Raw genomic sequence first — 27480 nt, forward strand, 5'->3', positions numbered from 1 at the left:
CTATTTGGGAGGCTGAGGTGGGAGGAATACTTGAGCTCACGAGGATGAGGTTGCAGAGGGCTGAGACTGCACCACTGCACTCCAACCTGAGTGACAGAGTGAGACACTGTCTCAAAAAACAAACAACAACAAAAAATTTGTACAATATGCAACTATGTATAACTTACAGAAATCAATAAAGTATATACGGTGCTTTACAATTTAGTGTTTTCATAATAAATCACTTGATTCTTACAATAAATAACTGAGAGATACACAGGAGAAGGATTATTATCCTAGCTCAAGGAATAAAATGAAGTTCAAAAAAATTAAAACATACTGTAGTAATTTAAAGAACAGCAATTTTGTAAGAAACAATAAGGTAGTTCAGAAACTTTTACATTTAATGTGAACAATTCGAAAGAAAGGAAAAACAAAAAGGAGACTAGAGTAGCCGGATAAAAGCCAAATGGCATTAAAGTATATTTATGTAAATATATTATCATTGTCATCTTTGCAAATGGCAACAAAAAATAAGATTTCCATAACTTTCTACAAAATAAAGTACCTAATACTTTGAACATCAGATAAAATAAAAATGGAAATATCCTTTTGTTTGTCCTCTTGGTTAGAGCATCAGAGACACTTAAAACGGCTCCACCATCTTTATATGACTACTCAGCAAGGAAATACAGATGGGAAATATTTACAAAGAAGTAGGTAATCTACAACCCATACTGAATCTGAAATCTAAGACCTATACTTTTAATAGAAATAACCACCTGACTCAACCATTAGAATTAAAAAAAAAAACAGTTTCACCCACTGACATCCCCACAATTATATAAAAGTGTATTTGATATTACTGCCATCTTTGAATAATAAACCTAGAGGCAGTGGAGCTATAGATAATCCGATCACTTGGACAGATAGGCCCTTAAAAATACAAAAACAAAAACAAATAAAATACAGACCTCAAGCAGAGGGTTTCTCAAGGCTTTCGTTTCCATTCATAACTGTAATTTTACTTCAAAATATTCACATAAAATCAGATCTTCCAAGACATCCAACTTACTCCAATGTAATTTTTAGATGCTATTCTTCAATGCTGGTATATTTTGAATAAGAGTTTTACTATATTTAGTGTTAGACATTGAGTGTACAAAGAAACATATTAACCCCTATAGTCTTCATCTAGTTAATCCCAGAAACCAAAACTGTGCATATCATAACTCAATATTTAAAATATACTAATGTAGAAGGGCAACTTACTGTAAAAGTTAATTAGCTGGATTCCATCAAAGTTTGTTTCTGTTTTGTTGTATTGTTTTAAATCAAGTGAAACATAGGAAGAAGTAAATAATGCAATGGCATGTATTCCACATTAGTATCTTTCTAAATTAGTACTCATAAAAGTTCAATGAAGTTTGCAAATTTCCTACAAGTATAGGAAATTGACAGCACTCCATATCGCTCCATATCACAGGGCATTTCATATAAGAAAACTTAACAAACACTGTAGTCTTTCATTCATATTAAAACTAATACGATAAAACTAGTTAAGTGAAAAATAATTATGAAAAAATGTTGAAGGGCTAAATAAAAAAAGTGTGTATTACAAAGCCAAAAGTTTTCAAAGGCAAAAATATCCTCCTGGTTCCTTATGATTCATTAAATCACATTATCATACACTAAAAAGTCAAAATGTAAGTGAGAGTTTAGAACTGGCAATGTCCGGTTCATCAGAATATCCAATATGCGCATCATAAAGAATTCCATCTTTCCTTTCAGGTAAATAAATATGTATCACGATGCATACTCCAACATCTCTATTTATGTAACAGAATATCCGAAGTAAGCAGTTGACAATATAGTATAATATTTGGGGGTAAAATGATCTCACACTTTCCTGTGTACAATAAAGAAATCAAAATTATAAACTATATCACTGATATTCTTTCTTTTCATTTCATCCAATTAGAATGTTCAATTTAATAATCATATATACCTTTGTAAAGATAACTCTTAAAAATCTTGACTGTTAAAAAATGCCAAAAGACAGATGCAAACTAAGTGTCCATCAACAGATGAATGGATAGACTAACTGTGCTGTATACATAAAATTAACTATTATTCAGCCTCAAAGAGAAATAAAATTCTGATACACACTACAATATGGATAAACCTTTAAGATACGCTAAGTAAAACAAGCCAGACAGAAAAAGACACTAGTGTATGCTTCCACCTACATGAGGTACCCAGAGTAGCCAAATTCACAGAGACAGAAAGTGAAAGGGTAGTTGCCAGGAACTGAGGTGAGAGAAGAATAAGGAGATATTACTTAATGAGTATGGAGTTCTAGAGAAAGAAGACAAAAAAATTCTGGAGATAGATATTGGTGACAGCTACACAACAATGTGAATGTACTTCATGCCACTGAACTGTACACTTGAAAACAGTTAAAATGGTAGATAATCTTTTTCCATAACATAAAAAATCTTTATTAACTGCATCTATCCTTTGGTGTCCTTTATATTTTCATTAAGGCATAATAGCATTTTTATAATGCTTTAGTAAACATTTCATATCATCTGGTTGTGAATAATTATCTTTAAAGACAGTATTTATTTATAATATTAAGTAAAATTGGAACTAGATCCAAAACAAAACATCAAGCTCTCAAGTGAATGAGAATATGTATTGGGAAAGAGTGAAGAGATGCCATGTGGGACAACGAATTTAGGCAAGGTCTAGAACCACTAATTTTTAATTTTTAATTCGTTCTCTCCATCTGGAAAGTCAGAGTCACCTGGTATATACGCGCCTAAGACAATGTGCCTTTCAGGTTTCCTCATTATTTCTCACAACCTGAAAATAGGGTTTTTCAAATCACAGTAAGTTAACCAAATTGCCTAAGGCCATTTTGTTAATGTTAGAAAGCAAAGTTTCCAATTCTCTATAAAAGAAGTGATAAATCATAGCTTTTATATAGTACACCCCCACAAGAATGAGTGAAGAATCTATGTTCTTTGAAAAAAAAAAAACTATTATTAGAAAAAATTAAGATAGATTAAATAATAAACTCCTATCTATAAAATCACTATATTTAGTTCTCTGATGGTTCTGCCTAAAGAAGACCTAAATATTACACAAGACGGTCTGTAAATGTTCCTGTCCAATCTATCGCCCACAAATAATGGTTTCATGTGGCTGTTTAAACATACCCATATGAAAACCCACAAGGGAGAAAGAATGTGTGGGAAAGTTAGGCAGTCTCAAATTCCAGTAGACTTACCAACCTAATTTTTTTAAAATGAAAATAGGATATTGCACAATGAGTGAATGCAAAAAAATTATTTTTAATGTGTTATTATCCTTTTTAGTGGATTCTGGCAAAACGTAATTGGTACTTTTCATGGTTCCTGTAGCTCTTTCTTAAGAATCCTGTGTGTGTGTGCATGTGTATGTGTGTGTGTGTGTGTGTGTGTGTGTGTGTGTGTGCATGTATACATACATATACTAAATATATATATATAAACATATAGCCATATACTAAATATATCACTGAAAATATAATGAAATAATATTAGTAGATATTCATCATTCAAATTTTAAGGGAAATTTTCCCAATATGAATTTTCCCATGTCACTGAAAGTTTTTTGGGAAGAGTCAACTCTGAAAGGCTTTAAAAGGCTATTCATCCAGCCTAGTTTTAAAAATTAATCAAAATATTTTATGAATGATGTAAAGCAGGGAACAGTATTTACTAACTCACTTGGAAATACACATCAAATTTTAAATATATACAAAAATAAATAACCCATCCCTAAAATGGGGTTTTGATTGGTAAAAATAATTATTAACTGTGAATTCAAATATTCCTTCAAAAAATGCAACTTTCTTTCTTTTCCATTCCTTACTGTTCATAGTGCTTAGAACCACAGTGTAAATGGAAATACTTCATAGATGTGTTCATCTTGTTTTGTCAGGCAGGTCAAGAAAATACAATGCTGCAAAAGAATTGAAATTCAACATTAAACTTTCCCTGGAAAGAATGGCAGGGTATTGCATTACTAGGCCTTCAATGAATCCTAAATTTACTCTTCAATTTAAAAGATTAAAATGGAAACTTCTCACTGGCCATCAAACTAACCCAGGTTTTAGAGAAAGACAATTTCAATCTACTTCTCAGTCCCCAATCCCCTGTAAATCCCCAGCACAGCTTCCTACCCCAAAAGCAAAAGCCTAGCAAATTTTATGCCAGTGTCAATAGGCTGTGGGCATCTGCCACAGCCCAGCAAGTAATATGCAAAAACAGGCACTTGCCAACAAAAGGGGAGCAGGAAGGGATGGATCCAGTATTAGATTTATGAAACTTTACACTCAATTAAAAGAAAAATAGCCATCCACATCAACAGTCTAACAAAAGTCTATGACACAAATAAAACTCTCATGCCAAATTATTTCTAATAATAAGTGACATGAGAAAAGAGATCATCCAATAATAGGTTGATGTGTCTTTGACATGAAATATGTGTTTCTTTCAACTCCAGCTAATTTAAAATCATGGTTAAATAAAAACTTTCCTACATGACATCATAATACCTCTTGGCATTCACAGAGTGAAAATGGTCATAATTTACTTTCTTATTCTGAAACTCAACTTCCATGTCCTGTTTTTTCAACTTTTATTTTAGATTTGGGGTTAAATGTGCAAGTTTGTTACAAAGATACATTGTGTGATGCTGAGGTTTGGGGTATGATTGAACCCATCACCCAGGTACTAAGCATAGTACCCAATAAGCAGCTTTGTAGCCCTTGACTCCTTCTGTCCTGCTTCACTCTCTTTTTCACATTTCAAAATATCTAAACTATTGCAAGTTTCTTGGCTATTAATTATATGCACATGTGTTATAATGCAAATTGATCTCTTTAGTAATAATTGATTACTATATTATACTAGAGTACTATCTCATAAACTATTTCCTTTGTATTTCTTGAATATGTGTATGTACAGTATTTCCTCCATTACTAGGTATATACCAAAGAGAAATACAAACTTAATGTCTATACAAAAAACTTGAACATAAATATCCACAGCAGCATTACTCAGAACAGACAAAAATGGAAACAACCCAAATGTCTTTCAGCTGATGAACTGATACTCATATAGTGAAATATTATTTAACAATAAAACATGCTATACTATGGATGCACTTGAAAGTATTATGCTAAGTGAAAGAAGCTAGTCAAAAAAAAAAACTACACACTGTATGATGCCACTTATATGAAATGTTCAGAATAAAATCTATAGAGATAGAAAGTAGATGAGTGGTTGCCTAGGTTTGAGGAAGAGAAAGAGAGGTGAGAATGATGAATAATTGCTAATAGGTAAGGTGTAATCAATCTCATATTTAAGTCAAAAGCTGGACTCTTGATTTCCCACACCAATCTTAGTATACTCTACTTTTCCCCTTCTCAGCTTCGGCACCACCATTGAAGAGTTGGTTTGACTATCTACTACAAGATGACTACTAGATTTGGTAGTAGATCAAGTAGTCACATCTCCTTACTTCCCCTCACACCTCACAGCCTTTCCATCAGCAAATCCTAAATTTCCGTCTTCCAAAATCCATCCTTCTCACTATTTCTACAGCTATCTTCACATATCCCATAGACTGCAAGAGTCTCCTAACTAGAGTAGTCTGCTCTTAATTCAGTTTGCTTTCTGATTTTTCAGCTACCTGCAGTCAACCACAGTCCAAATTCCGAAATTAACAATTCATAAGTTGTAAATTGGGTGCCGATCTGAGAAGAATGATAAAATCTTGTAATACCCAACTCTGTCTAGCCCAGGATGTGAATCATCCATTTGTCCAGTGGATCCACACTGTTTATGCTACGTGCCTGACAGTTACTTAGCAGCATCTTGGTTATCATAGAGGCTGCAGTATCACAGTGCTTGTATTCAAGTAACCCACATTTTACTTAATAATGGTCCCAAAATGCAAGAATAGTGATACTGGTAATTGGGATATGCCAAAGAGAAGCCATGAAGCAAAGGAAGCTGTGCTTCCTTTAAACAAAACAGTGAAAGTTCTCCACGTAATAAAGAAAAAAATGTGTCTACTAAGATCTATGATAAGAATAAATTTTCTGTCTGTGAAATTGTGAAGAAGAAAAAAGAAATTCATGTAGTTTTGCTGTTGCACTTCAAACTGCAAGTTACATGAACAGCATGTAATAACTTTTATTACAGTATATTATTATAATTGTTCTATTTAATGGTACTTGTTAATCTCTTACTGTGACTAATTTATAAATTAAACTTTATCATATTTATGTTATGTATAGGAAAAATACAGTATATATAGAGTTTCATACAATCTGTAGTTTCAGACATCCACTAGGGGTCTTGGAACATATCCTCCATAGATAAAGGGAGAATACTGTAGTCTTGCTTTCACTCACACTTCCTTATAATGTATGCTCCACATGGCAGCCAGAGAGAGATTTTTTAAAACAAAATCCTATCAAATTACTTCCTTGCTCCGTATCTTCAAATGGCTTATCAATGCATTTAAAATAAGATCCAAATTCCTTAACTTGGCTAAAAGACTCTACACAATCCATCACCTGCCTACCTTCCAACATCATCATATACTTCTCTCCTCCTTGTTAATTACACTCCAGCCACATTGACTTTCTATCTGCCCATGTACAAGCTCACTGTCACCTTGGTCCTTTGGCCTGGAATGGTCTTCCTTCATGTTTTCTCATGGTTTGCTTCTTCTTATCATTAAAGCCTCAGCTCAAATAAATGCTTCATCCTCAGCTCTGTCTAAACTCCACTGAGGTCATTATCTAATTTATAGTCCTGCTGTATTTTCTTCATAGCACTGCATGGTACGTATCTATCCAAATACCTTTTCCCATGTCACTCTTAACTCTGTTCATCATCTACCCCAGAATCAAGAACTGTGCTTGCACATAGCAGTTGCTCAATAAATATTTGTTGACTAGATAAGTAAATAAATGAACAAATAAATGATGACTGATAAAATGAGGGCAATATAGGACATGAGAGCCCCTGGGAACTAGAGAAACAAAGTCCAAGGTTTACAAAATTTACAAAGTCCAAGGGTTATAGCATTAAAAATATCAAATTTTTCCTTATTAGATAAAAGCTAACAACCAAGGAAGGTACAAAGAAGATGCCTTCTGGAACCTTGAAGTCTGAACTCAAGAAACTATTTTGTTTCTGAGAAATAGGGTGGTTGAGAAGGGAAAAGTCACGAATAATGAGATTTGAAACATCAACAGTAACAGCAGTAGGAGAAGGAATGGGCAAAAGAATAAGAAAGTGGAAAAAACATTTTATGTAAAAAGACAAAATGACATCAAATACATTCTAATCATACCTACCTTAATAACAATTCTTGAGTTTATTGTTTTTCTCAAGGAGCAAACTAAGCCTTTGCAGTGAACTTCGAAAAGCAATTTTTTAAAAAAGACAGACTTAAAAAAAAAAAGTATAAAGATTTTCCAATGCTTTTGGGAAACATACCAAACCAAAAGCCCCAATCATCACAGCCACTGAAACAGAGACATGTAGATAGGAATGTAAGCAAGGCATAAGAAATAGAATATTCATGATGATGAACCATATTCAACTTTGATAATATGACACTGAGGATCAACCAACTTATGTTTTCATAGAATGTACTTCCTATTTCTGATCTATGATAATTTTTCTCTATAAATGGTACTTTCCCATTGATAAAAACTATGGTCAACTCTGAGCCATCAAAAGCTGCCTAGAGAGTCCTTTGTTTACACAAACAAATTGAATGAATTGAATAGTAAGAAGGGAAATTTGGAGCATACATTAAAGATTTTCCAGGTTTCACTTTCAGGTAGAAAAAGAAATACGTTACTGAACATTACAAAACTACTTCATTCTGGCAGTTACTCCTAGAGAATAAAATTTTCTTTTCAATTTTCTATTTTCTTTTTTTTTTATTGCATTTTAGGTTTTGGGGTACATGTGAAGAACATGCAAGATTGTTTCATAGGTACACACATGGCAGCGTGATTTGCTGCCTTCCTCCCCATCACCTATATCTGGCATTTCTCCCCATGCTATCTCTCCCTGACTCCCCACCCCGCTCTGTCCCTCCCCTATATCCCCCCTGACAGACCCCAGTGTGTGATGCTCCCCTCCCTGTGTCCATGTGTTCTCATTGTTCAACACCCACCTATGAGTGAGAACATGCGATGTTTGATTTTCTGTTCTTGTGTCAATTTGCTGAGAATGATCAATTTTCTATTTTCTAACTGTCTCACCTCATCTCTCTGCTAGATGCAACTTGGAAGGAACATAATAGAATGACAATGACAAGGGTTTTGCTATTAGCTAGTTTGAGTTTACATTCTATTTGCACTATGCTTATGAGCCGGGTGAATTAAGAAAAATTAATGTAAACAAAAGATAACCTTTCTCCTTAAATCTTTTAAACCTGCCAGAATGTCTGCAGTCTCACCTTGTCGAGCTGCAGGTTTTGAGAGCCGTTTTTGGATACTTTGGTGCTCGATTCAAGGCCTGTATCTGCTAATGATTCGGGTTGTTCCCACTACTGCACAATGCTTTTTAGATGTCTCCTTTCCACAGTCTCCAAAGACCATCCGACTTCTCAACCCCACTTCTATTTCTCTTCTCAGCAGAACTATAACTGCCCTCTTCTCCAATGCAAAATCTTTCAGTATGTGCTGTTTTCTCACCCTCCTGCTGCCCTGAGGAAAAAGAATGCATTTTCCCTAAACTAATCTCTTGTTCTTACTCATGCTCACAACCTCAACTCTGCACAGTAAATACTACCCTCTTTCTTTGCATTGTCAGTCCTTCTCTTCCTTACTTACTCTTTTTCCTCTTCTTCCAAGTAAGCTCTGGTTTTATTTATCCCCAAAGTTAATTCCCTTGACCTGACGAATCCCTGGAATTATTCCCAAATCTCTTTTTTTCTTTCCTATTTTCTTAAACAAGCAAGCTTTTGCATGTTGTCTCCATGTGTTCCTTAATCCCAAGAAAGTCATTAATCCTTGATCCTTCAGTAAACATTAAATACCTATTATACTGTATGCAATGTGCTAGGTTTCTGAGTATATGAAAATGAGTAACTGTCTAATGACCCAATCCTCATGACCTTGTCCTAAATGCTATTGAAATTCTGCTATATGGAAAATCAAGGCCTTTTCTTGGTCTTCATTTCTCTCCACTTCTCTACAATTTTGACCAATACTAGCCATCCTTTCCTTTGCAAAAATTCCCTCAGAATTCAAATCACGGTATTATCCTAATTGCCTTCCTATCTTTGTGACATAGCATTTCATTTATCTTAAACTAGTCCTTTTTTTAATCCATTAAAATGGCAACGCCACTATCCTAGGCCCTCTTTTCTTTCCTTTCTATACTCTCCTTTGTTATCCACTAGCATAGCGTCTACTATCTCCTCTGTGCAAATGAATCACAAAGTTGATTATCGTAGCAGCAAAATTGACTATCGTAGTTTTATAGATTAGAAAACCAAGGCTTGGCAGGGTCACAAGAACTTGGACATGGTAGAGCCAGTTCTTGAATCCTGGCAATCTGATTTCATAGCCAATGCTGGTAACATATACAGTGCATTGCATGGTCTCCAGAGGCACTTTCCCAAGGACCACACCCAATTTTCAAAGGTCTTTTTGATAATTCAACTTGAATATATTGTGTATACCTCAAATACATGTCAATTAATTATCACAATCAGTTCTTGATTCTCACTTCTCAATTTGTTACATGAAAGCTAATTCTCCTGATTTGACTCAATTTTGAAATCGCAGTTCTTGTGTCCTTCTGCCTCATCCCTCACCATCTTAAGGTTTCAGAATCTCAGTGTCTCTCATACTCTAGGGCCAATCCATGCTATTCATTCACTGCTACCAAGTAACATTATAGAGGCTCTCTTTAATGTGTTTCTGGTATCCTGAAGAGCACATTCTCCATTTGGTAAACAACCTTTATGTGTTTTTAACCCTTTCTTTCCTGATTTCCCAAACAGATTGTCTATCCTTAGCCCAAATAAACATTTTTCTTTCTTCCCCAAACATTAGCTACTTTGCTGCATTCCTCTCCATCCTTCTTTTTCACTTCTATTACAACAACTTCTGCTTCCTCAATGTTACCCTTCTTGCTTCTACCATTAAACGTCATCACTAGCTTACACTGAATTCTCATAATACTTTCCTCTGATGCTGAAGATACATATATATCTTCTCCATAATTATCTATGTGTGTCTCTTATTCATCAAACCAGTTTTAAAGTTCTGGGTAGGAACTGGTCATATGTTATTATCTTCATACTCCCCTTAGCTTACTTTTGACAGGCATAATACAAATAAATTGTTCTCTTCTAATATCTTTTAGGTAAAACACAAACTTCGCTTTCTTTCCTCATTAATACTAGAAAGAGTCTGTTACATTCCTCAATATTAATGTTAAGCTCCCAAAGGTATTTGAAGAAAATAAGTGATATACAGTTTATTTCTTGGGGATAAAGCAGGATATAAAATGTTTTAAAGACAGAATATTTTTATAGGAATAGGGTTTCTGACCCAGAACGCTGGCCAAATTCCAATCCAGGTAGTTGACTGCTGTTTCCCTAATCCTTCTGTGATGTCAGCTGGATAATGCTGTCTTTTCCATTCTCTGGCCCAGGAAGGAATATGATGTACCCTACAAAACAGCTGCAACATGCCACTCAGGGATGGGAAGTCTTACAGCACTGGGCATAGGAGTCTCTGAATGTCCCTTACCCACTCTCCAGAAGTACTGTGGAACTCAATTAGGAAATGTCTGAAGGTCCTTGAATGAAAGATGCTAAATAAGCATTAGCATGAGTTAAACAATAATTTTCCAAAGACTCATTTCTGATGCCCTTTCCCTCTTTCACCACCTAAGCTTGTTACAGAAGGGCCGAATAAATCATTTGCATGCAGGGTGAAGGAGAAATTATCCTCTCAAAGCTAAGTGCTATTTTTAAAATTGACCTTGTGTGTGTTCATTGTATATTTCTAATACTGGTATTTCTAAATTTAGATTTATTTGGTTTAGATTATTCCAAAACATATACCATAAAACCTTCTATCTATTTTCAAGTTTGTTGAAGGTCAACAAATATTAACTCTAAAATCATTATTATTTTAAAAATAATCTCAGTGATCCTTTAGCCACCCCGTTCATGCCTCAGAGCCTCTTTATTATTTTATATTATTGGGTGATTATGGACCTTATGATTATCCGCACTAAATGGAGGATACAGTGTTGCAGGTAATCCAATAACTGGTTCTCTGTCAATATAAGACAGTATACATTTTTTCCTTTCAGACTTTTTAAAAGATAACAATTAGATCTCATTTTCCCTTTTCCTGATTGCAAAGATGCATCGGGTGAAAGGGGCAAAATCAACCCAAAGAATTTTTTCCAAAAAAACTTCAAAAATTACAGAAAAGTGGGCTCAAACCTATCTACAAGGGGTAAATAGTTCTTCCTGACAGCTTTTATCCTTCTACTTCTCTATTAAAATGAAAAATGGCCTGAAATCAGGAGATCTACATTTAGAAAACAGGAGTGACTCTGATACTAAAATTCCACTTGAGGTCTGGAATTAGGATTTTTCCCAACTGAGGTCTGGAATTAGGATTTTTCCCAACCTGCTTTCTAATGATTACACCAACCGAGCCACTATTTTTGAAGTCAATAGGCTTTCTGCTCTCCCCCCAAAGTTCCTACATCACCTCCAAAAAAAAAAAAAAATCTACCATTAATAATATATATATTTTGAGTAAAACAATGATCTTTTCTCCCCCTTTAAACTACAAGGCAGGCAGTCCTCAGTACTAATAAAACCAGCAAGATCTCACATATTAATTTTTTTTTTTAACTGTTGCTAAAATCCTTCTAAAAATGGGGAAAATTGCATGGCTGGCCCTTGTTACAGAGGTTAAATATTTACATTGAAATTGTCTTCTAAGTGAATGGAAGATTATTTCGTGATTTAAATCATTGGAATAAAGAAGTGATTATCTTCCTATTACCAGCTTATGCTAAATTATAAACTATATCACAAAATTAATCTAACAATAGAATTTTTAACTTTTCTTTAAAAAAAAATGCAATAGAAAGTGTATGCAAATCTTACTGCTAAAAGTTCTAGGTCCTCAAATGTGTATTCATTAATCATAAGATTATACCACTTGGGAATCATTTTATTCCTTCATGTATTCAATAAATATCTGTGATGGGTACCAAGCACTATTCTTGACATTGGGCATTCAAGCAGTAAATAATGTCAGTACCATTTTTAGATATCTTAGTTTTGGTTTTGAACAGAATCCTATGCACTTTTTTACAACAGTCTTATCCATATTGCAACTATAGGAACTATCTTTTCTTATTTATAAATACAAAAAGGATTGTCTAGTGTACTTTTAAAATATTAGTTGATTTAAAAAATTTTCTAATTACCCTCCAGTCCTTTATTTTCTACTTAGTCACTCTTAATTTTTTGTATTGCCACAAGCGCACTAAAACAAAATGTGAGGTAGGTAAGAGATTATTCCTCTCTTATCAGCTGTTCATTTCAAATAACTCAGTGTTGTAAAATTTCACAATCTGCCTTATATAGTAACCTCCAACAGATCTTGCCATACTTAGTGATTCATTGGAAGAGAAAACTCCCATTCTTTTCACCCATTTTTACATGCTTTCATGAAACTCTATACCTGATAAGTGGATCACCAGGAGTTAGAAAGTGCTTATCTCAAGTTCAATCTTTATTAGTACTTTCCAATTTTCTAGCTTCTCATGAGTATTTTTTCATCATATCCTTTTAACGTTTTTTTCCTACTTAACTTTCAGTTTGAAACTGATACTTTTGAAAATCCAGTTCAAACATTAGCTCCTCTAGGAAGTTTTCCTTGACCTCTCATCAAGGCAACAGTTACCTCCTATACCTCAGAAGCCAGTAAACACTCCCATTGTTAGACTTATCAACTTGAATGGTAATTTGACTTGACTTTATATCTGTTCACCTTGAGAGGAGGGATCTTTGCCCTTTATATCTTCATTTATCCAGCAACTAGCAGGACCAGAACATGGTGAGTAAGCATTTTTTGTTAAATTGAAATAGAAATTTAGAATCACGTTCCTTACAATTCAATTTCTCACTTGCATACTTTGTCATTGGTGGATATATACAAAATTTAAAGAAAATAACTAGCCAACAAAAATTTTGATGATATTTAATCCTCAAACCCATTAATTCTCTTCTATGAATATTTCCTAAGAAACCAATGAGAACTATAAAAAAGTTATACAGAAGAATGTGTATAGTAGTGCCAGTCATCATAGCAAAAAGCAAACATAAAAATAAAAAATGCTAGGAATACCAAGATAATTAATTGGTGTTCTAGTCACTTAGTGAAGTATAATTCATTTATTAAAAATTCAAAAGATTTGTAGTAACATAGGGAAATTTTATAATTTTAAGTAAAAAAAAGCAGGACACAAAATTGTAATATTTTAGTCCAGTATTCTGAAGAAAAAGAAAGTGACAAAATATTAACAGTGCTTATTTGGGGAAAATGAACTACAAATGTGCTTTCCCTCCTTCTATTTTTCCATATTTCCCCATATTCTGTAATTAGAATATATATATTTTATGATACTACTATTTCTAAATGTATTTATGTAAAACTGTAATAAATACTTATTTCAGAGGTATGTCTGAAGTTTAGAATTCTCTCTATACCTAATAAATATTAATATTTAGCATTAAAGCATATAAAATTCACTTTCTCAAAGTAATAAAATATTCATCATGGATACAATTTCTACAAAACTGCCAAAATGTACACCTGAACATCCCCAAATCACTATTATCACTATGATTAAAGCCTTTAAGTCACCATTTAAAAATATGATAGGAAAATTTTATGAAAAGAATATTTTCTTATATGTAATAGCTACAAAATGTAATATATAATAATAGAATAGATATTAGAAAAATATCTCTAATTTAGTATATATATTAGCACTGTAAACCCATAGAATTATAAACGACCCAGCCCAGTGTCTTGCAACATACGACACAAGAAAACTTCCTGGAGGAGGGAACACAAGTAAGTGCTTTTCCATACGGATTCTGTTTAAGGAGCCTTCCAATACAGAAACAAGTACACTCTCTCTCACCAAATTTCTCAACTGACAGACACAGCAGTTGAAACAGCTGGCCTCTAACTGCCTTTACAAAAAAAATCAAATATCCTCCAAGCAAATAACATCCATGATGTGTCTACTTAAAACTCTAAAATGTCACCATACTGCTTAAAAATGAGCTTTGTCAAAAAATAAATTAAAAAGTTATCAGTTACCTCTGTAGAATGGATCAAAATTTTTTAAAACTCAAGTATGTTAAAATAATGCAATCATGACATGAGTCTAGCATTATTAAAGTGGTGCCGATGGATACACAGACCATGAAAATGTTAGCACTCATTAATGAGCCAGTTTATAACACATGGTTTAAAAAAAAAAAAAAGCAGCAATAAGAATTTGCAAGTAGTTGCTCAAAAAAAAAATACTGAATTACACAAAACTCCTTCCAATAAAGCAGAATTTGTCATGACAAAACGTAATGATATAATTTGTGAATCAGAAATTAACTTATGGATTTACTGTATGCCATTTGACATGAAGTCTCAGTCAATTTTCATTTACTTTACTAGTCATATGTTTCTCTTTGAGCATGTCTATTTAAGATACAGAATCTTATTTCCTCATGCATTCATTTGTCCACGTATTCAACAAACATTTACAAGTATCTGCAATATTGTAATTATTGTGCGAGGCACAGACTGAAAGATAAACTAAGAAATGTCACCAAATGCCTGAAGGCCACAACATATATGACTACAATACAAGGGGAGAAATCTGGCAAGCTCCATTAAGATATGAAAGATCTATTGAAAGGACAAAGAAGAAGACAACAATCTCTCTGGCAAGAAAAAGTAAGGAGAGGTAGGAGAGGAAGTTAGAGACACCATGGAGGAGCAGCACCTGAACTGGATCTTAACGGAGAGAGTACTGCAACAGTACTAGATGTACTCACTCCATCAGGAAGAGGGATCAGCAACCCTCTTCCTCCCTGTGACAGGCTGCTTACTCTCTTCTCTAGCAGGCTCACCTAACTTATTCAAAATACAACCTCACATGTCAATATTCTCAGGAAATCTGTCAGACCAACCTCTCTGAGCTTGTCTCTGCATGGTCTCAAAGGCCCTGTGCATGCGTCTATCACAGGACTTTCACAAACTCTACTAAGTGCCAGGCTGTCATCCACACTCATAGGCCACAAAATACTTGAGGACAGAATGTCTGTCTTTCACCTCTGTATCTCTAAAACTTATCAAGTTACCCAGCACAGCAAGTACTAGAAGATCCAATGATGAACTGAATGAATGAATAAAAATGTGGCAGCTATCAGCTACCAAACCCATTTAGGAAGCAATCTAAAAGAAAGAAGCAGCCAGGCACAGTGGCTCTTGCCTGTAATCCCAGGATTTGGGAGCCTGAGATGAAGGGATTGCTTTATGAGCAAGACTTTAATACCAATCAGCCTAGAGAACACAGAAAGATCCCATCTTTACAAAAAATAAACACAAACAATTACCCAGGCGTGGTGCCTCATGACTGTAGTTCCAGCTACTCAGAAGGCTGAGGCGGGAGGATCACTTGAGCCCAGGCATTGGAAGCTGCAGTGAGCTAGGTTCTCACAAATGCACTCGAGCCTGGGTGACAGAGAAACTCTGTCTCAAAAAATAAAAATAAAAAACACGAAACAAAACAAAACAAAAAGTTGACGCAAAAAGAAAAGGGAGCTCAAATTGGGATGGTGAAAAATAAGGAAGACATGAAAAAGGTGTTGACATGGTAAGAAAAAGAAAAAAATCAGCATGCTTGAAAGCCTAGGAAAATTACCGTGCCATTCACAGAGGGAAAAAGCCAGTGAGTCCACTGGGAACATGTTGAGTTTGGCACTGTATTACTGACAAGTACCCCTAAGCAAAAATTCAAATTATCCAGAACACTGCCTCCAAAAAACGCAAATGTATTTATTTCCTCACCAAAACATCAAATTTTAAATTAAACACTAATAGCATAATGGGGCATATCTCAACTATCCACTATTTCTTATAAAACAGAATAAAATCTTGATACATTTTCACTTACTATTTAATAAGTTACTTTTACATAAGTTACTCATGCTTTATTTCAATGCATATACATTATCATTAATAAAATTTCACAAAAAAGACATAGGAAGAAAATAATTTCCTGCTACTAAAATACTCCAAATAAACTAAACATTGCCTGTACTTTAAGAGACAGGATAAAATGATACACTGATATATGAGAAGTAATGTGTTTTATTCCATAAGTTTATACATATACCACATAAAATAAAATACAAATTACCTAGAAAATAGGTACATAGGTTTATTCCATGAATGACTGATTGGTCCACTGAGATCAGCCAGTTAATTAAAAAAATCCCAGGGTGTGAAGAAACAAAAAGAAGTTTCTTTCCTAAAAAAAGTTAGAGATAGTGATTAGCTCTCAGAGAGATACAAAAGATGAGAATCAACAAGAAGCACGCAGGTAGCTCCAAAAGTCGGAAGAATGTTCTAGTTATTGGGTGGAGGCTTATTGGGTGCTTGATTATTGTTATAAAATTAAATATACATGGTATAACTACATATATCAAATTTTATGCAATAAAAGTCTTAAAATTCCTATGTAATCAATTTAACTAAAGAAAAGTAGGAAACCTTTCATAAAACAATTAACTGTACATAAATATTATACCACAATACATTCCCACGTACCTTTATACTAGTTGCTGCACCTAAGTTATTTTTCCAACAAATACAGAACTTGACAATTTTATGTTTTTCTTTAAATTGCCAAATTTGTAAGAATTTGCCACATACAGCAATGCTGTTCAAAAGGAAACTACAAAACAACAAAAATTTGTCTTCCATTCTTCATTGGTTAAACAAGATGAACCAGAAGAGTAGAAGGCTTTCTGAATAGGTTTCTCCGGGCTTTGGTTAAGGGCTGAGTTTTTGTTTGCAGTAACAACTGAATCATTTAGAAGTAATCCTAGAAACTTATTGTATAGTGAGATATTTTAAATCAGTTAATGAACTAAGTTTACCAAAATACTTAACTCCTCTTTAACCATTTTCCTACCATTTTATAATAGTAACACTTTTCACTATATTGGTTTCCTTCCAGAAGATAGCATGGAGGGATTGTCTGAAACTTCACTTTGATCTTATGTTACCATAGCTTTTAAAAGACTATCTTCTCTCACAAGTTGGAACTCTAATGTATTTTCCCAAAGAAATATTCAATTCCCAACACTGCAATGGGAAGATAAAATGTAAGGCATAGTGCTTTCTATGAAGGACTCTGAAGTTTGTAAGATCAGTCAAGCACACACAGGTAAATACAAAAGATTAAGGTAAGTTCTCTGTAAGGGCAATCAATGGGAAGTGACAGTGGAAAGAGTCAGACTTTACAGCTAGAGAAAACTGGATTGAAATTGTGACTCTATTACTTACTAATTTTGAGCCCTTATACAAGAGCCTCAGTATCCTTTTATAAAATGGACAAAATATTGTTTTTGGAGCCTGCAATGTGGATTAAATAAAACAAAGTATCTTGTAAATATGTATCTATTGTCTCATAGAAGGGGTTCTTCAAATAATGGCTATTAATATTTATATTTTTCTAAATTATTATTAATGATGAAAATGGTATTACCAATTTTGGTATAATAAACACAGTTCTAAGGAGTTAAAACGAGACTATAACAACAGAAAAGAGGTTCAGGTAATAAAAAAAATCAATGATGTCATTGTGTATAATTACAATGATAGTTAAGAGAGTTAAAAACAAAATCAAATAAACTTAACAAAAAAGCTACCCTCTCTCCTCTTCAAACCTACCAGTTTCCCTGTGCTAGAGCAAGAGAAGTTACGGCAGATGAAAGGTCTATGATTTTTCTTCAAGTATTGCTATATTTCCCTTAACTGGAATTAGAGGGATTTTGTCACTTAAGAAATAGCCTACTTCATTTAAAAAGATTTTATTCTAAAAATAACTGTATACTGATAATTACAACAAATTTGCCACATGAAAAACATAATATTTTATTATAATCAGACACTTTAACTACTTTGAGCAACTTCCCCAAATTGTTTATTTAGACTTTTTTTTTTTCCCAGTGGTGTGGGTAGTACTTGAGCCCCATTTACATTACTGCTTTCAAAATTTCTTTAAATAAATACTATATGAAAGCCTTTCTTTATGTCCCTGGAAAGAAATAACCTTTTCTTTCTTTAAAAGCCCATAGTACTTTATTCATGCTAGAATTGTAACACCATTTTGTCTTCTAGGATATCTATTTGTGTAGATAGCCTTTATGTTTCCTAACACTGTCCACTGTAATCATTTAATATTTATTAAATAAACACATAAAATAAAGTCATGTGAATATGCTTAATGATCTATAAAGTGATTTGAAATATAAAGATATGTTTTAGTTAAAATATTACCGATACTCCATTTAATGCATTACGGTATAGTTTACTAAAAATACTATTGTAACTTAAAATCTTTTAACAGTCTCTATGTAAGTAATCATTAATTGTCATTGCCAATGATTAAAACACTGCATACATTATACCCCAATAAATAGGGAAATACTGATGTTTAAAGCCCTAGAGATACTGTAAGTTAACCTCAGTAGAAGCACAAGGAAAAGACTTTAAAAATAAATTAAATTCTAGTTAACAAAAAAGTTAGTTGCCCAAGAAAAGACCTGTACATATGAGATTTCTAGTAATTCATGATTATTAGCATTAAAAAGATCCATAAATGGTGATTTATGACTAAATTTTAATTTTTATATTAGTTTATTCAACATTTCAATGGAAATGGGAAGTATTAATCTAGTTGTCTAAACAAAGTTCTCACACAATCAGGTAGAAATTTACACTAGTTATTAATATTACAGTACAGTACCTGACAACCACATTCTTTATTGTTTTCCTTATTTAATGAAATACAAAAAAGACTTCCATTATTACATTTTAAAAAATTATTTGTAACTCCTAACTAGTTTTGAATAGCAGTAATGTTTTCATTCAATGAAAGAAAACAAATGTTTAATATCAAAACCTATGAAAGAATGTAAATACAACTAAACATAACTAAAGGATACAAAATAGTAACAATTATATATGCCACTTCTGGGTCCCTAACTGAAGAGTTGTAGAGATTCCATGCACAAAAATAAAAATGATTTACTAATTTTTTTCTTAAAACTATAGTTCTTGCCAACAAAACTTCAAATTTTAATTTGTTCAAATTGTTCCAAATTTCCAAATCAATAATGTCTAATCAGAACTTAATCCATCGACATAGTCTTAGTTCTACTTCCAATTCAAAACAAGTAACCACGAAGCTGAGAAATTACAGTACTTTCTTGACTGTCTGGATGCCAAAAATAAAAGTAGCAAGAATTAGTTTTTAACATCCCTTTAATAACATAAAAAAGGTTACATAGGGATATATATATATCCCTATGTGTGTGTGTGTGTGTGTGTGTGTGTGTGTGTGTGTGTGTGTGTATATCCCTATGTGTGTGTATATGTACACACATACATACAATATTTAGATTTTATAGGTGAGGCCTTATTTTTTATACATGGTCAAGTAATTTTATAAAGTCTTGATTAATGTACTACTAATATCACCAATTTAGGAATTAATAAAACTAGTAAAATCAAAGAATATCAAAATGACTTACCTGATTAAGCCTGAAGTTTTACAGAAATATAAAATGAAATTCCTTTTAACTTTAGCAATGGAATAGAGGTAAAATATACTTGTAATAACTTATTTTTCGAGCCTATACTGTAATATAGTTTACAAAAACAGTGACTGTGGTACATCAGACTTTATATAACAGTAAGTGGTTTCTAATGATCAAGAAATACATTGGAAGATGAATGTCAAGAAGCCATTACTTCCACATAAAATATTTTACCACCAGGAGGCTTTGAAATGCAAAGTAAATCACATGTACTATTTCTGAAGATATCTGCCACCAGAACCATCAATCCACTGGAGTCTCAACTGCAATCTCAGCTCTTCTTGAACTTTACGTAATCTGACAACAGTGTACAGTTCTAAACATGTGTAAATAAACAGAGTATCAAACAGCAGAGAAAATTGGCTTTTGCTAAGTACTAACCTAACTGTGTTTGGGATAAAAACGATGTAATTTCTAATTTTCATGGTGAAAATATAAGCAAAAATTCTATTATCACTATTCAACATTTACTAAGCATGCCCTCAATGCCCAACTAACAAAAACTTATGAGAAGGTAGAAATTACATACAAAATATCAGATGCTTGAGCTGCTTCTATACTACTCCTTATTTTCAAAATAAGCCAAATTTTATATGATGAGTATATTCAGCTACCTGGTCAGTATAGTATAACGAATGTTCTATGCATGCACATGCTAACACAAAAGGTAAGAAATTCTTCAATTGACTCAGAGTTTCCCCAATATGGTATGTATGACTAACAACTGAGAGGAAATACAACTGAAACTGTCTGCTGAAAATCCATTAAAATCTAAACACAGAAAAATGCCTCGTTGACAGTATAGTTGGATGTGCAAATTTATGTAGGAATGTAGCCAAATTTTTGGCAATTCCCTCATGGTCTTAGATTTATTAACAATAGCCCTTTCTTTCTCAGTTGTAATGTTATATTTAAAGAACACTAATTGAGTTGGAGGACCTGCCTGGTCTTTAAAACAAATAGGCTAAACGCTTGGATATATAAAGGCATGGAATTTCAAATACAAACAAAAATTTGCACAAAAAAAGTATGTTCTACAAAAGCTGACATATGCAACTCTTAAAAATCAGTACCTCAGGAAAGCTAAGCATACTGTTTTGCATTTCATTCTACATTTGCCTTTGAATACATTCATTATTTTTAAAATTTTTCTGCAAAAATTGTTTATTTGGATCATTATTTTCTCTGAAATAAGTGTTATTAAAATAATTCATATGTTAACACATATGCTCTTAATATACTACTTCACAGATTTATTACAAGTCATTTAACAACCACATTTGATTCTAGTTACTCTATACTGAGCCCCTTCTACTCCCTCAATTCTGTGGAATGTTATATCAGAAAATGAAAGCATGGTATTTTTTTCATCAAGAGTTTATAATTCAATAAGAGTAAAGGTTAAACAAATGTATGCACTCAAAGGCACAAATATTCTACAACCAGCTCTAATTAGTGTGACAATATAAAATAAAATTAATTGAACATTTTGAAGGAAAAGTATTGTAATTTTTCAGGTGAACAATAATGAGAGGTAAAATTGACACAATACTTCGCAATTTACTTTGCATAATTCTCATGAAATTCCCTGCATCCTCAGAACACCCCATGAGACTCCATGAGTATGATTTCCCATTTTATTGATGAAGAACCTGATGTCCAAAATAAGGAAGAAACTAAATCAAATTTACACCCTACTTCTCAAAGCTAAATCAAAGCTGCCACTGGACCTATAAGTTCTTCCCTAAAAGTAATTTAATTTGATCATTATAACAACTCTATTATATAATAATAGCAGCTAATATTCATTGACTACATACTATGGGGCAGGTGCTGTTCTATGCTATGTTAATTCATTCACTCCACACGAAATCCTAGGAAGAAGGGTTCTGTTATTACTCCCATTTTACAGATGAAGAAACTGAGGCTCAGAGAAAATAAGTAACTTGCCCAAGATCACACAGCCAGTAGGCATGAGCATCATAAGTTAAACTCAGAGCCTCTGGTTGCAGCATTAATAATGTTCTTTACCACCAGCTTACTCTTAGGTAAGTTAATATACAGCAGGTTAAGAAACTTGCCCAAAGTCACAAGGAAAAATAAACTGCAGAGAAACAGCAAGAAAAATGTCTCCTAACTTTTCACCCTAGTTCTTTTTCTAAACATAGAATAATTAAAATCATTAAATCCAGAAGGGGCAAAAAGCTTTGGGACATGTAGGTAGTTCTCTGAAGCAGAATATGAGCAGGTAAGGACCACTGATGGAGTAGCAAGGAGAGGAGATTCCATCAGGCCAAAGAGGACTTCCTCTCCACAGACTGAAGGGAAAAGAGATTGTGATCAGGGATAAGTATATTTGTTATTCTGATTTAGGGAGGACGAATTCAGATGAGTGGAGAGGGAAGGCTCTAATTTAAAAAGTTAGTAAAAGTGAAGCACTACACAGATTTCTTTTGAAAGAAACACCACTAAAAGATTTGGAATAGGTATTGTAATGCTTTCAAAAGAAATGATACCCCCACCATAGCCAAAAGTACCTAGCACACAGAAATAAATAATAGAACCACTGAAAGACCCTAACTGCACATTTTCATTCTTTTTAATTAAGATGTCATGTATAGTTTAGCAATTTCTTTTCATTGTTAAAACCTTCCTGTGGAGTGGAGACTAAGAGAACATAATTAACATAGTATCATTCTCATTTTTTTTTCATACCATGATTCTATGGTGCTGGTTACTTTATAGATCTTCCTCAGAATCATGTCAAAATCAGATGAAGGACATTAAAACTACATCCCATGCGAATGGATAAACTAAAATACCAATCTAAACCTAAAGTGCATGTTAAAAGTCGAATTTGCAATAAATATGGAAAAACTAATCATGGCAGATACCAAAAGCAATGATGCCAAGATTTTGGTAAGAAGCACTTTTGAAAAGACATATTAAATGAGGAAAACTAACCTTAATGGAATTTCTTCTCTCATTACTTAAAAATAAACCAGGTCACTGAGATGAGCTTACACTATGGTATTTTGTTCATTTTAATTTCATTTTTATTTCATCAAACCATAAATTCCCATGGAAATACCTCAGACACGTGCCCACAATAATTGGAATGCCTAACATTTCAGCATAAGTACTTTTGCATGAGTTCAACAAAATAGAAAGAATGCAATGAGAGCCCTCCAAGTTTTTTACTTATGTCAACAGCTATTTTACGAGTATGAATTATCTCTGTAGCTATAAACTGCATGTGTAAAATACATTACATGAGTCTGTGTGAAACTTTAATGCGGAAGACCCAAGTAAAGGTCTGAGCTGTACACAGAAACATCAAAATAAAACTAAACTTCCTAGAATATAGCAATCATAAATTTTTTTCTTCCCTAAGCTATTACTGTTAAATATACCTTGATGAATTAAGTTCAAGTGTAACTACAATTGAAATATATGATTCAACTGAGCTATGACCTATTTTCCTCTCAAAAGCAAAAGGGAATTATGACAGTTGTGAGACTTCCATTTTTCCATTCCATGGTCCCTTTAAAAGTTATTTTATACTAGAACTATAAGCAAAGTACACTTAAGTGACATTTATTTGCTTTAAAATAGTTATTCATGCCATTGCTCATAGGACAGATAGAATTTTAATAGCAATGTATCAAATAATAATTATATCTGTCCATTTAGTTTTAAACTGTGCAGACCAAGAGGGATTCAGAAAGGAAATAAGCTCAACGTGTAATATGATACCTAAGTATAAAATTCTGTTATAATTACATGATATATTTACATACAACATAACCTATAATCAACATGACAAACACAAAATTAACCAATATATGTGGTTGAAAATACCCACCCCTAGCAGAAAGCTTCTTGGTGTTGATAATTTTGGCAGCATATTCTTGTCCAGTAGGAATTTTCATACATCTTCTCACCACTGAGAATGCCCCCCTGGAAACCAATAATTAGCAGGTCATTAATATAACAGATATAATATTCCATTAAAAATTTATAAAATGTTACCATTTTAATGGATTTTAGTGGGTTGTCAGTGAAGTACAGTGATATCCAGTAAATGAACAATTCTTCCTGGAAACCCATACTTTCTTTTAATCCATACTTACTTTAAAATAAAAGTAAATTTCATTTCACTGGGAGCACACGTTATTAATCAACAAAATGAAAGGAACTGCCAATTATCACCGTTCTTGTTTGCACATGAAATCTGAAAATATTTTACAGTTCACACTCACAGCACCAAATGCTCTGAGAAAAACCCTGCACAGAACAGAGCAGAGGAGGAGCCGCAAAAAAATCTGCTGCCTACTTGTTTTGGTAGGAAACAAAAATTAATGTGGTTCCAAGTAAGTCAACATGGCGATTATTTTCAGTAAAATATAAATCTTGAGCACATTAGTGTGGTTTAACAAATCCTGGTATAGTGATTTCTCTATGCATTGTTTTGGTCTGGGGGAGGGGAGAGATTTGAATTAAGCTGCTCTTCCGACATATTCTCCATGTTTTAACAGCAGACAATATATACATATTTAATTTTCATTACCTTTAAAAAATATTTACCTTTCCTTTAATTACAGTATAAACCAACAACATACATATAAATGCACTCCTTTTATCAAAGTAACAGTCGAAACTAGTGAAAGAGGAATTGGGTTTGGGTTCCATGCTACAAAAATCAGCATTCACAGCTTGGCCCCTAGGTTCCTTCGCACAAGTCCTCAGTAGGGTCGCCTGTCTCCAAGTAGTTCTGCCAGTCAGGTGAAGGAGTGGTTTACACAATGCTAGGCTACTCTTAAGAGCGCTCTCAGTCTCCTGAGGGCTTTTCCGCTGCCTATATAAATAAATCCTCCTAGAGAATGCAAAGATGCACACGTAATTCCTAGGAAGAAGGATGGTGAGCGAGTAATCTGGTGCAAAGAATAACAGTGGATATAGGGCAAGGGACTGGGTCCTGTTGGGTGGCCCTTTTCCTGGACAGAACAACTACTGTATGTGAAATAGACTCTATGCCAAGTAGAACTTTCGGCATCAATAAATATGGCACCGTCTGAGGCTGTGAGTTCTCATCAGAACGTGACGGGTCATACGGCCGACACGCCGGCTAACCAGGAGGCATCTCTATTTACAGAAAACATGATCTATGTTGCATTTTACATGGGTTCTAATTTCCTCTCCAAACACATATTACACACAGGCGCGCGCGCACACTTCTGAGGATGACAGCTACAACTGCAGAGATCGTAAATTCACCAAGTCTCTCAGTGCAGGAGGGTGGAGGAGAGGGAGAAGGTGGGCTAGGGACTATCAAAATGAGCCACAGTCAGGATAAGGGTCCTACTCCTTCTGTGCTCCCTCCCCTTACTAAGCACCTTCCCCAGAGCTGACAAACCAGGGACCCTCCTCCCACTCCTCTCGCCTCCCAAACTCCCTCTCCCCACGACGGAGGAGGCCCGTGGGTCTGGGGCAACGAGACCCGCCCTCAGCTGGAAAGGGGACGTGCAGATGCCGGGCTTACTTTCCAAGCTCCTCGAAAAGCTGATACTCGTCCGTGAACCTGGTGCAGGTGGTGGTCGAAGCCATCCTCGGTCCGGGCTGCGCCCTGGCTGGGAGTGCGACGGAGGAGAAGAGAGCAGACACGCAGCTAACCCTGGGACTGGCCCCGCGGCGCTGTCACCCAGGGCCGCCCTTACTTTCCTAGTCCGAAAGTAGCTCGCCCGCGAGGGAGTGTGCGCAGGGGCGGGGCGGGAGAGAGATGACCAGAAGGGGTGGCGTGGGGTCTCCTCCCCACGGTCCGCCGATCCTCCGCCTCCTCCTGCGGGCCTGGCTTCTTCTTCTCCACTGGACGGTCCACCCGCCCCTTTTCCAGTCCCTGTCCCCAAATGCAGGGGGTAAAGTAGTCAAGAAGAGGGGACCGGGATATGGAAAAACAGCCGGGCACGGGGCGAGTGGCTAGCAGTTGCGAAACGATCCGCACTGGGGCAGGAGGGGCAGAAGCGAGGGGAGGGAGTCCGAGGGGGCGGAGGCGGAGTGCAGCAGGGCCGAGGCCGGGGAGCCCGGAGCGGACAGCCGGAGCCCAGCGGCAGCTGCGGGCAGGCTGAGGCGCGGAGCCCGCCGGGGCTCGGGAGAGCGTGCGCGCCCGGGACCGGCTTCCCGTCAGTGGGCGGCAGCGGCTCCGGCGAAGCCAGGCACCGTGGCGGCCTCGCGCTGCTCACGAGCCCGCGCGGCTTCAAGACGGCGCGGCAAGAGACACGGCGCTCGGCTCGGGCGAAGCCTCCTCTGCCGTCCCCGGCCTCCGTCTCCTCCCCCGGCGCCTCCTCCCGCCGCTCCCTCCGCCCGCCAGCACCCCTCCCGGGCGAAGCCCCCTCCTCGCCGGTCCCACACCTCCCTCTAGCGACTCCGAGCCTGTCCCTTCGCGGATCTCTCGCTCTCCCTCCTTCGGTCGCACACACGAGCACACCCGTCTAGGGAGAAACCGGGTGGATGGAGGAGGATGTGCGGGGGAGAAGCCTGGAGGTGTGGGTGAATGAGGCGAGACGTCACAGCTGCCCATTTAAACCCGCTCCCAGAAGCCTCCTCAGTCTGGGACTGACTGAGCAGAAAGACCCGGGGCTGCTGCCCAAGGTCGTGGAAGCGCACGCCCCTGTTTTGGGCGCCGGGCAGCCGGGACTTCTCCAGGCCGGCTCCCGGGCCACGACCCCCGGCGTGGCCGAGTAAGGGAGAGCAACCACTTCTCCGCGCCGCTCAGCGCTGACACGGCGGGGGCCGGATGTGGGCAGTACATTGCGTTCAGAGACGGTCCCAGCCCTTCCCACGGCCTCTGGCGACTGTCGGGGCGCAACTCGGCCTCAGCCGCCTTCACGGCGTCGCCCGCTCCCCAGAGCCGGGCGCAGGTCGTCTCCCTCCCCCGCAGCCCCTTCTGCAAGGAGCAATGACGGCCCTGAGCCACATTTCACTTCAGATTTGACTGCCACCTCCAGGCCCACCTCCCCCGCCGTTTTCCAGGATGGTGGCTGAGACCCTGGCAGTCCCCAAAGGTCTTCGCTTTGGCTGTGAACGTTAAAAGAAGGAAAGCAAAAACTCCGCCACTCAACCACACCTTCCCTTCCCTTCTGAGTAACTCCCCAGTAACCTCAGTAAGTTCTGATAGTAAGGCGGGTTCTCGCGAGATTTCGCACTCCGGCGGACGGGGCGAGGTAGTAGGAAGGTTGGGCGTCGGTCACGCGACTTAGTGGGGGCTGACGTAATTCACATCACGTGAACGTGTCTAGCCTGTTTCGCTTTGCAAAGGGAAAAGGGAAAGAAGAGGTCGTGTGCGCTTTGCTTTCGGCCAGATAGTGGCAATTGAGCGCACTCCGTAAATGGCTATCTGAAAAACCATTTAGCAGTTCAGGAATGTATCCTTCCTTTAGCATATCTGCCATTGTTTTAAGT

General features: G+C 36.0%; 1 protein-coding gene across 24 annotated transcripts in view; it reads right to left on the reverse strand.

Moving 5' to 3' along the window:
- Window positions 1-27195, reverse strand: part of CAMK2D (calcium/calmodulin dependent protein kinase II delta) — a 309946-nt gene extending 282751 nt beyond the window's left edge. For 6 of the 24 annotated variants that reach the window (XM_010340060.3, XM_010340058.3, XM_010340059.3 and 3 more), the window contains exons 1-2: window positions 25565-27185; window positions 23888-23982 (exon numbers count right to left, since the gene is read on the reverse strand). In XM_010340060.3, the coding sequence (XP_010338362.1) occupies window positions 23888-23982; window positions 25565-25629 (160 nt within the window). In that variant the 5' untranslated portion in view covers window positions 25630-27185. Of the gene's footprint in view, window positions 1-23887; window positions 23983-25564 lie in introns of all 24 variants that reach the window. The other 18 variants (XM_074396648.1, XM_010340053.3, XM_074396643.1 and 15 more) reach the window with 9 other exon arrangements.
- Window positions 27196-27480: the final 285 nt, after the last annotated feature.

This window comes from Saimiri boliviensis, chromosome 3 (assembly GCF_048565385.1).
Source record: "Saimiri boliviensis isolate mSaiBol1 chromosome 3, mSaiBol1.pri, whole genome shotgun sequence".
In the NCBI taxonomy this organism is placed as follows: Eukaryota; Metazoa; Chordata; class Mammalia; order Primates; family Cebidae; genus Saimiri; species Saimiri boliviensis.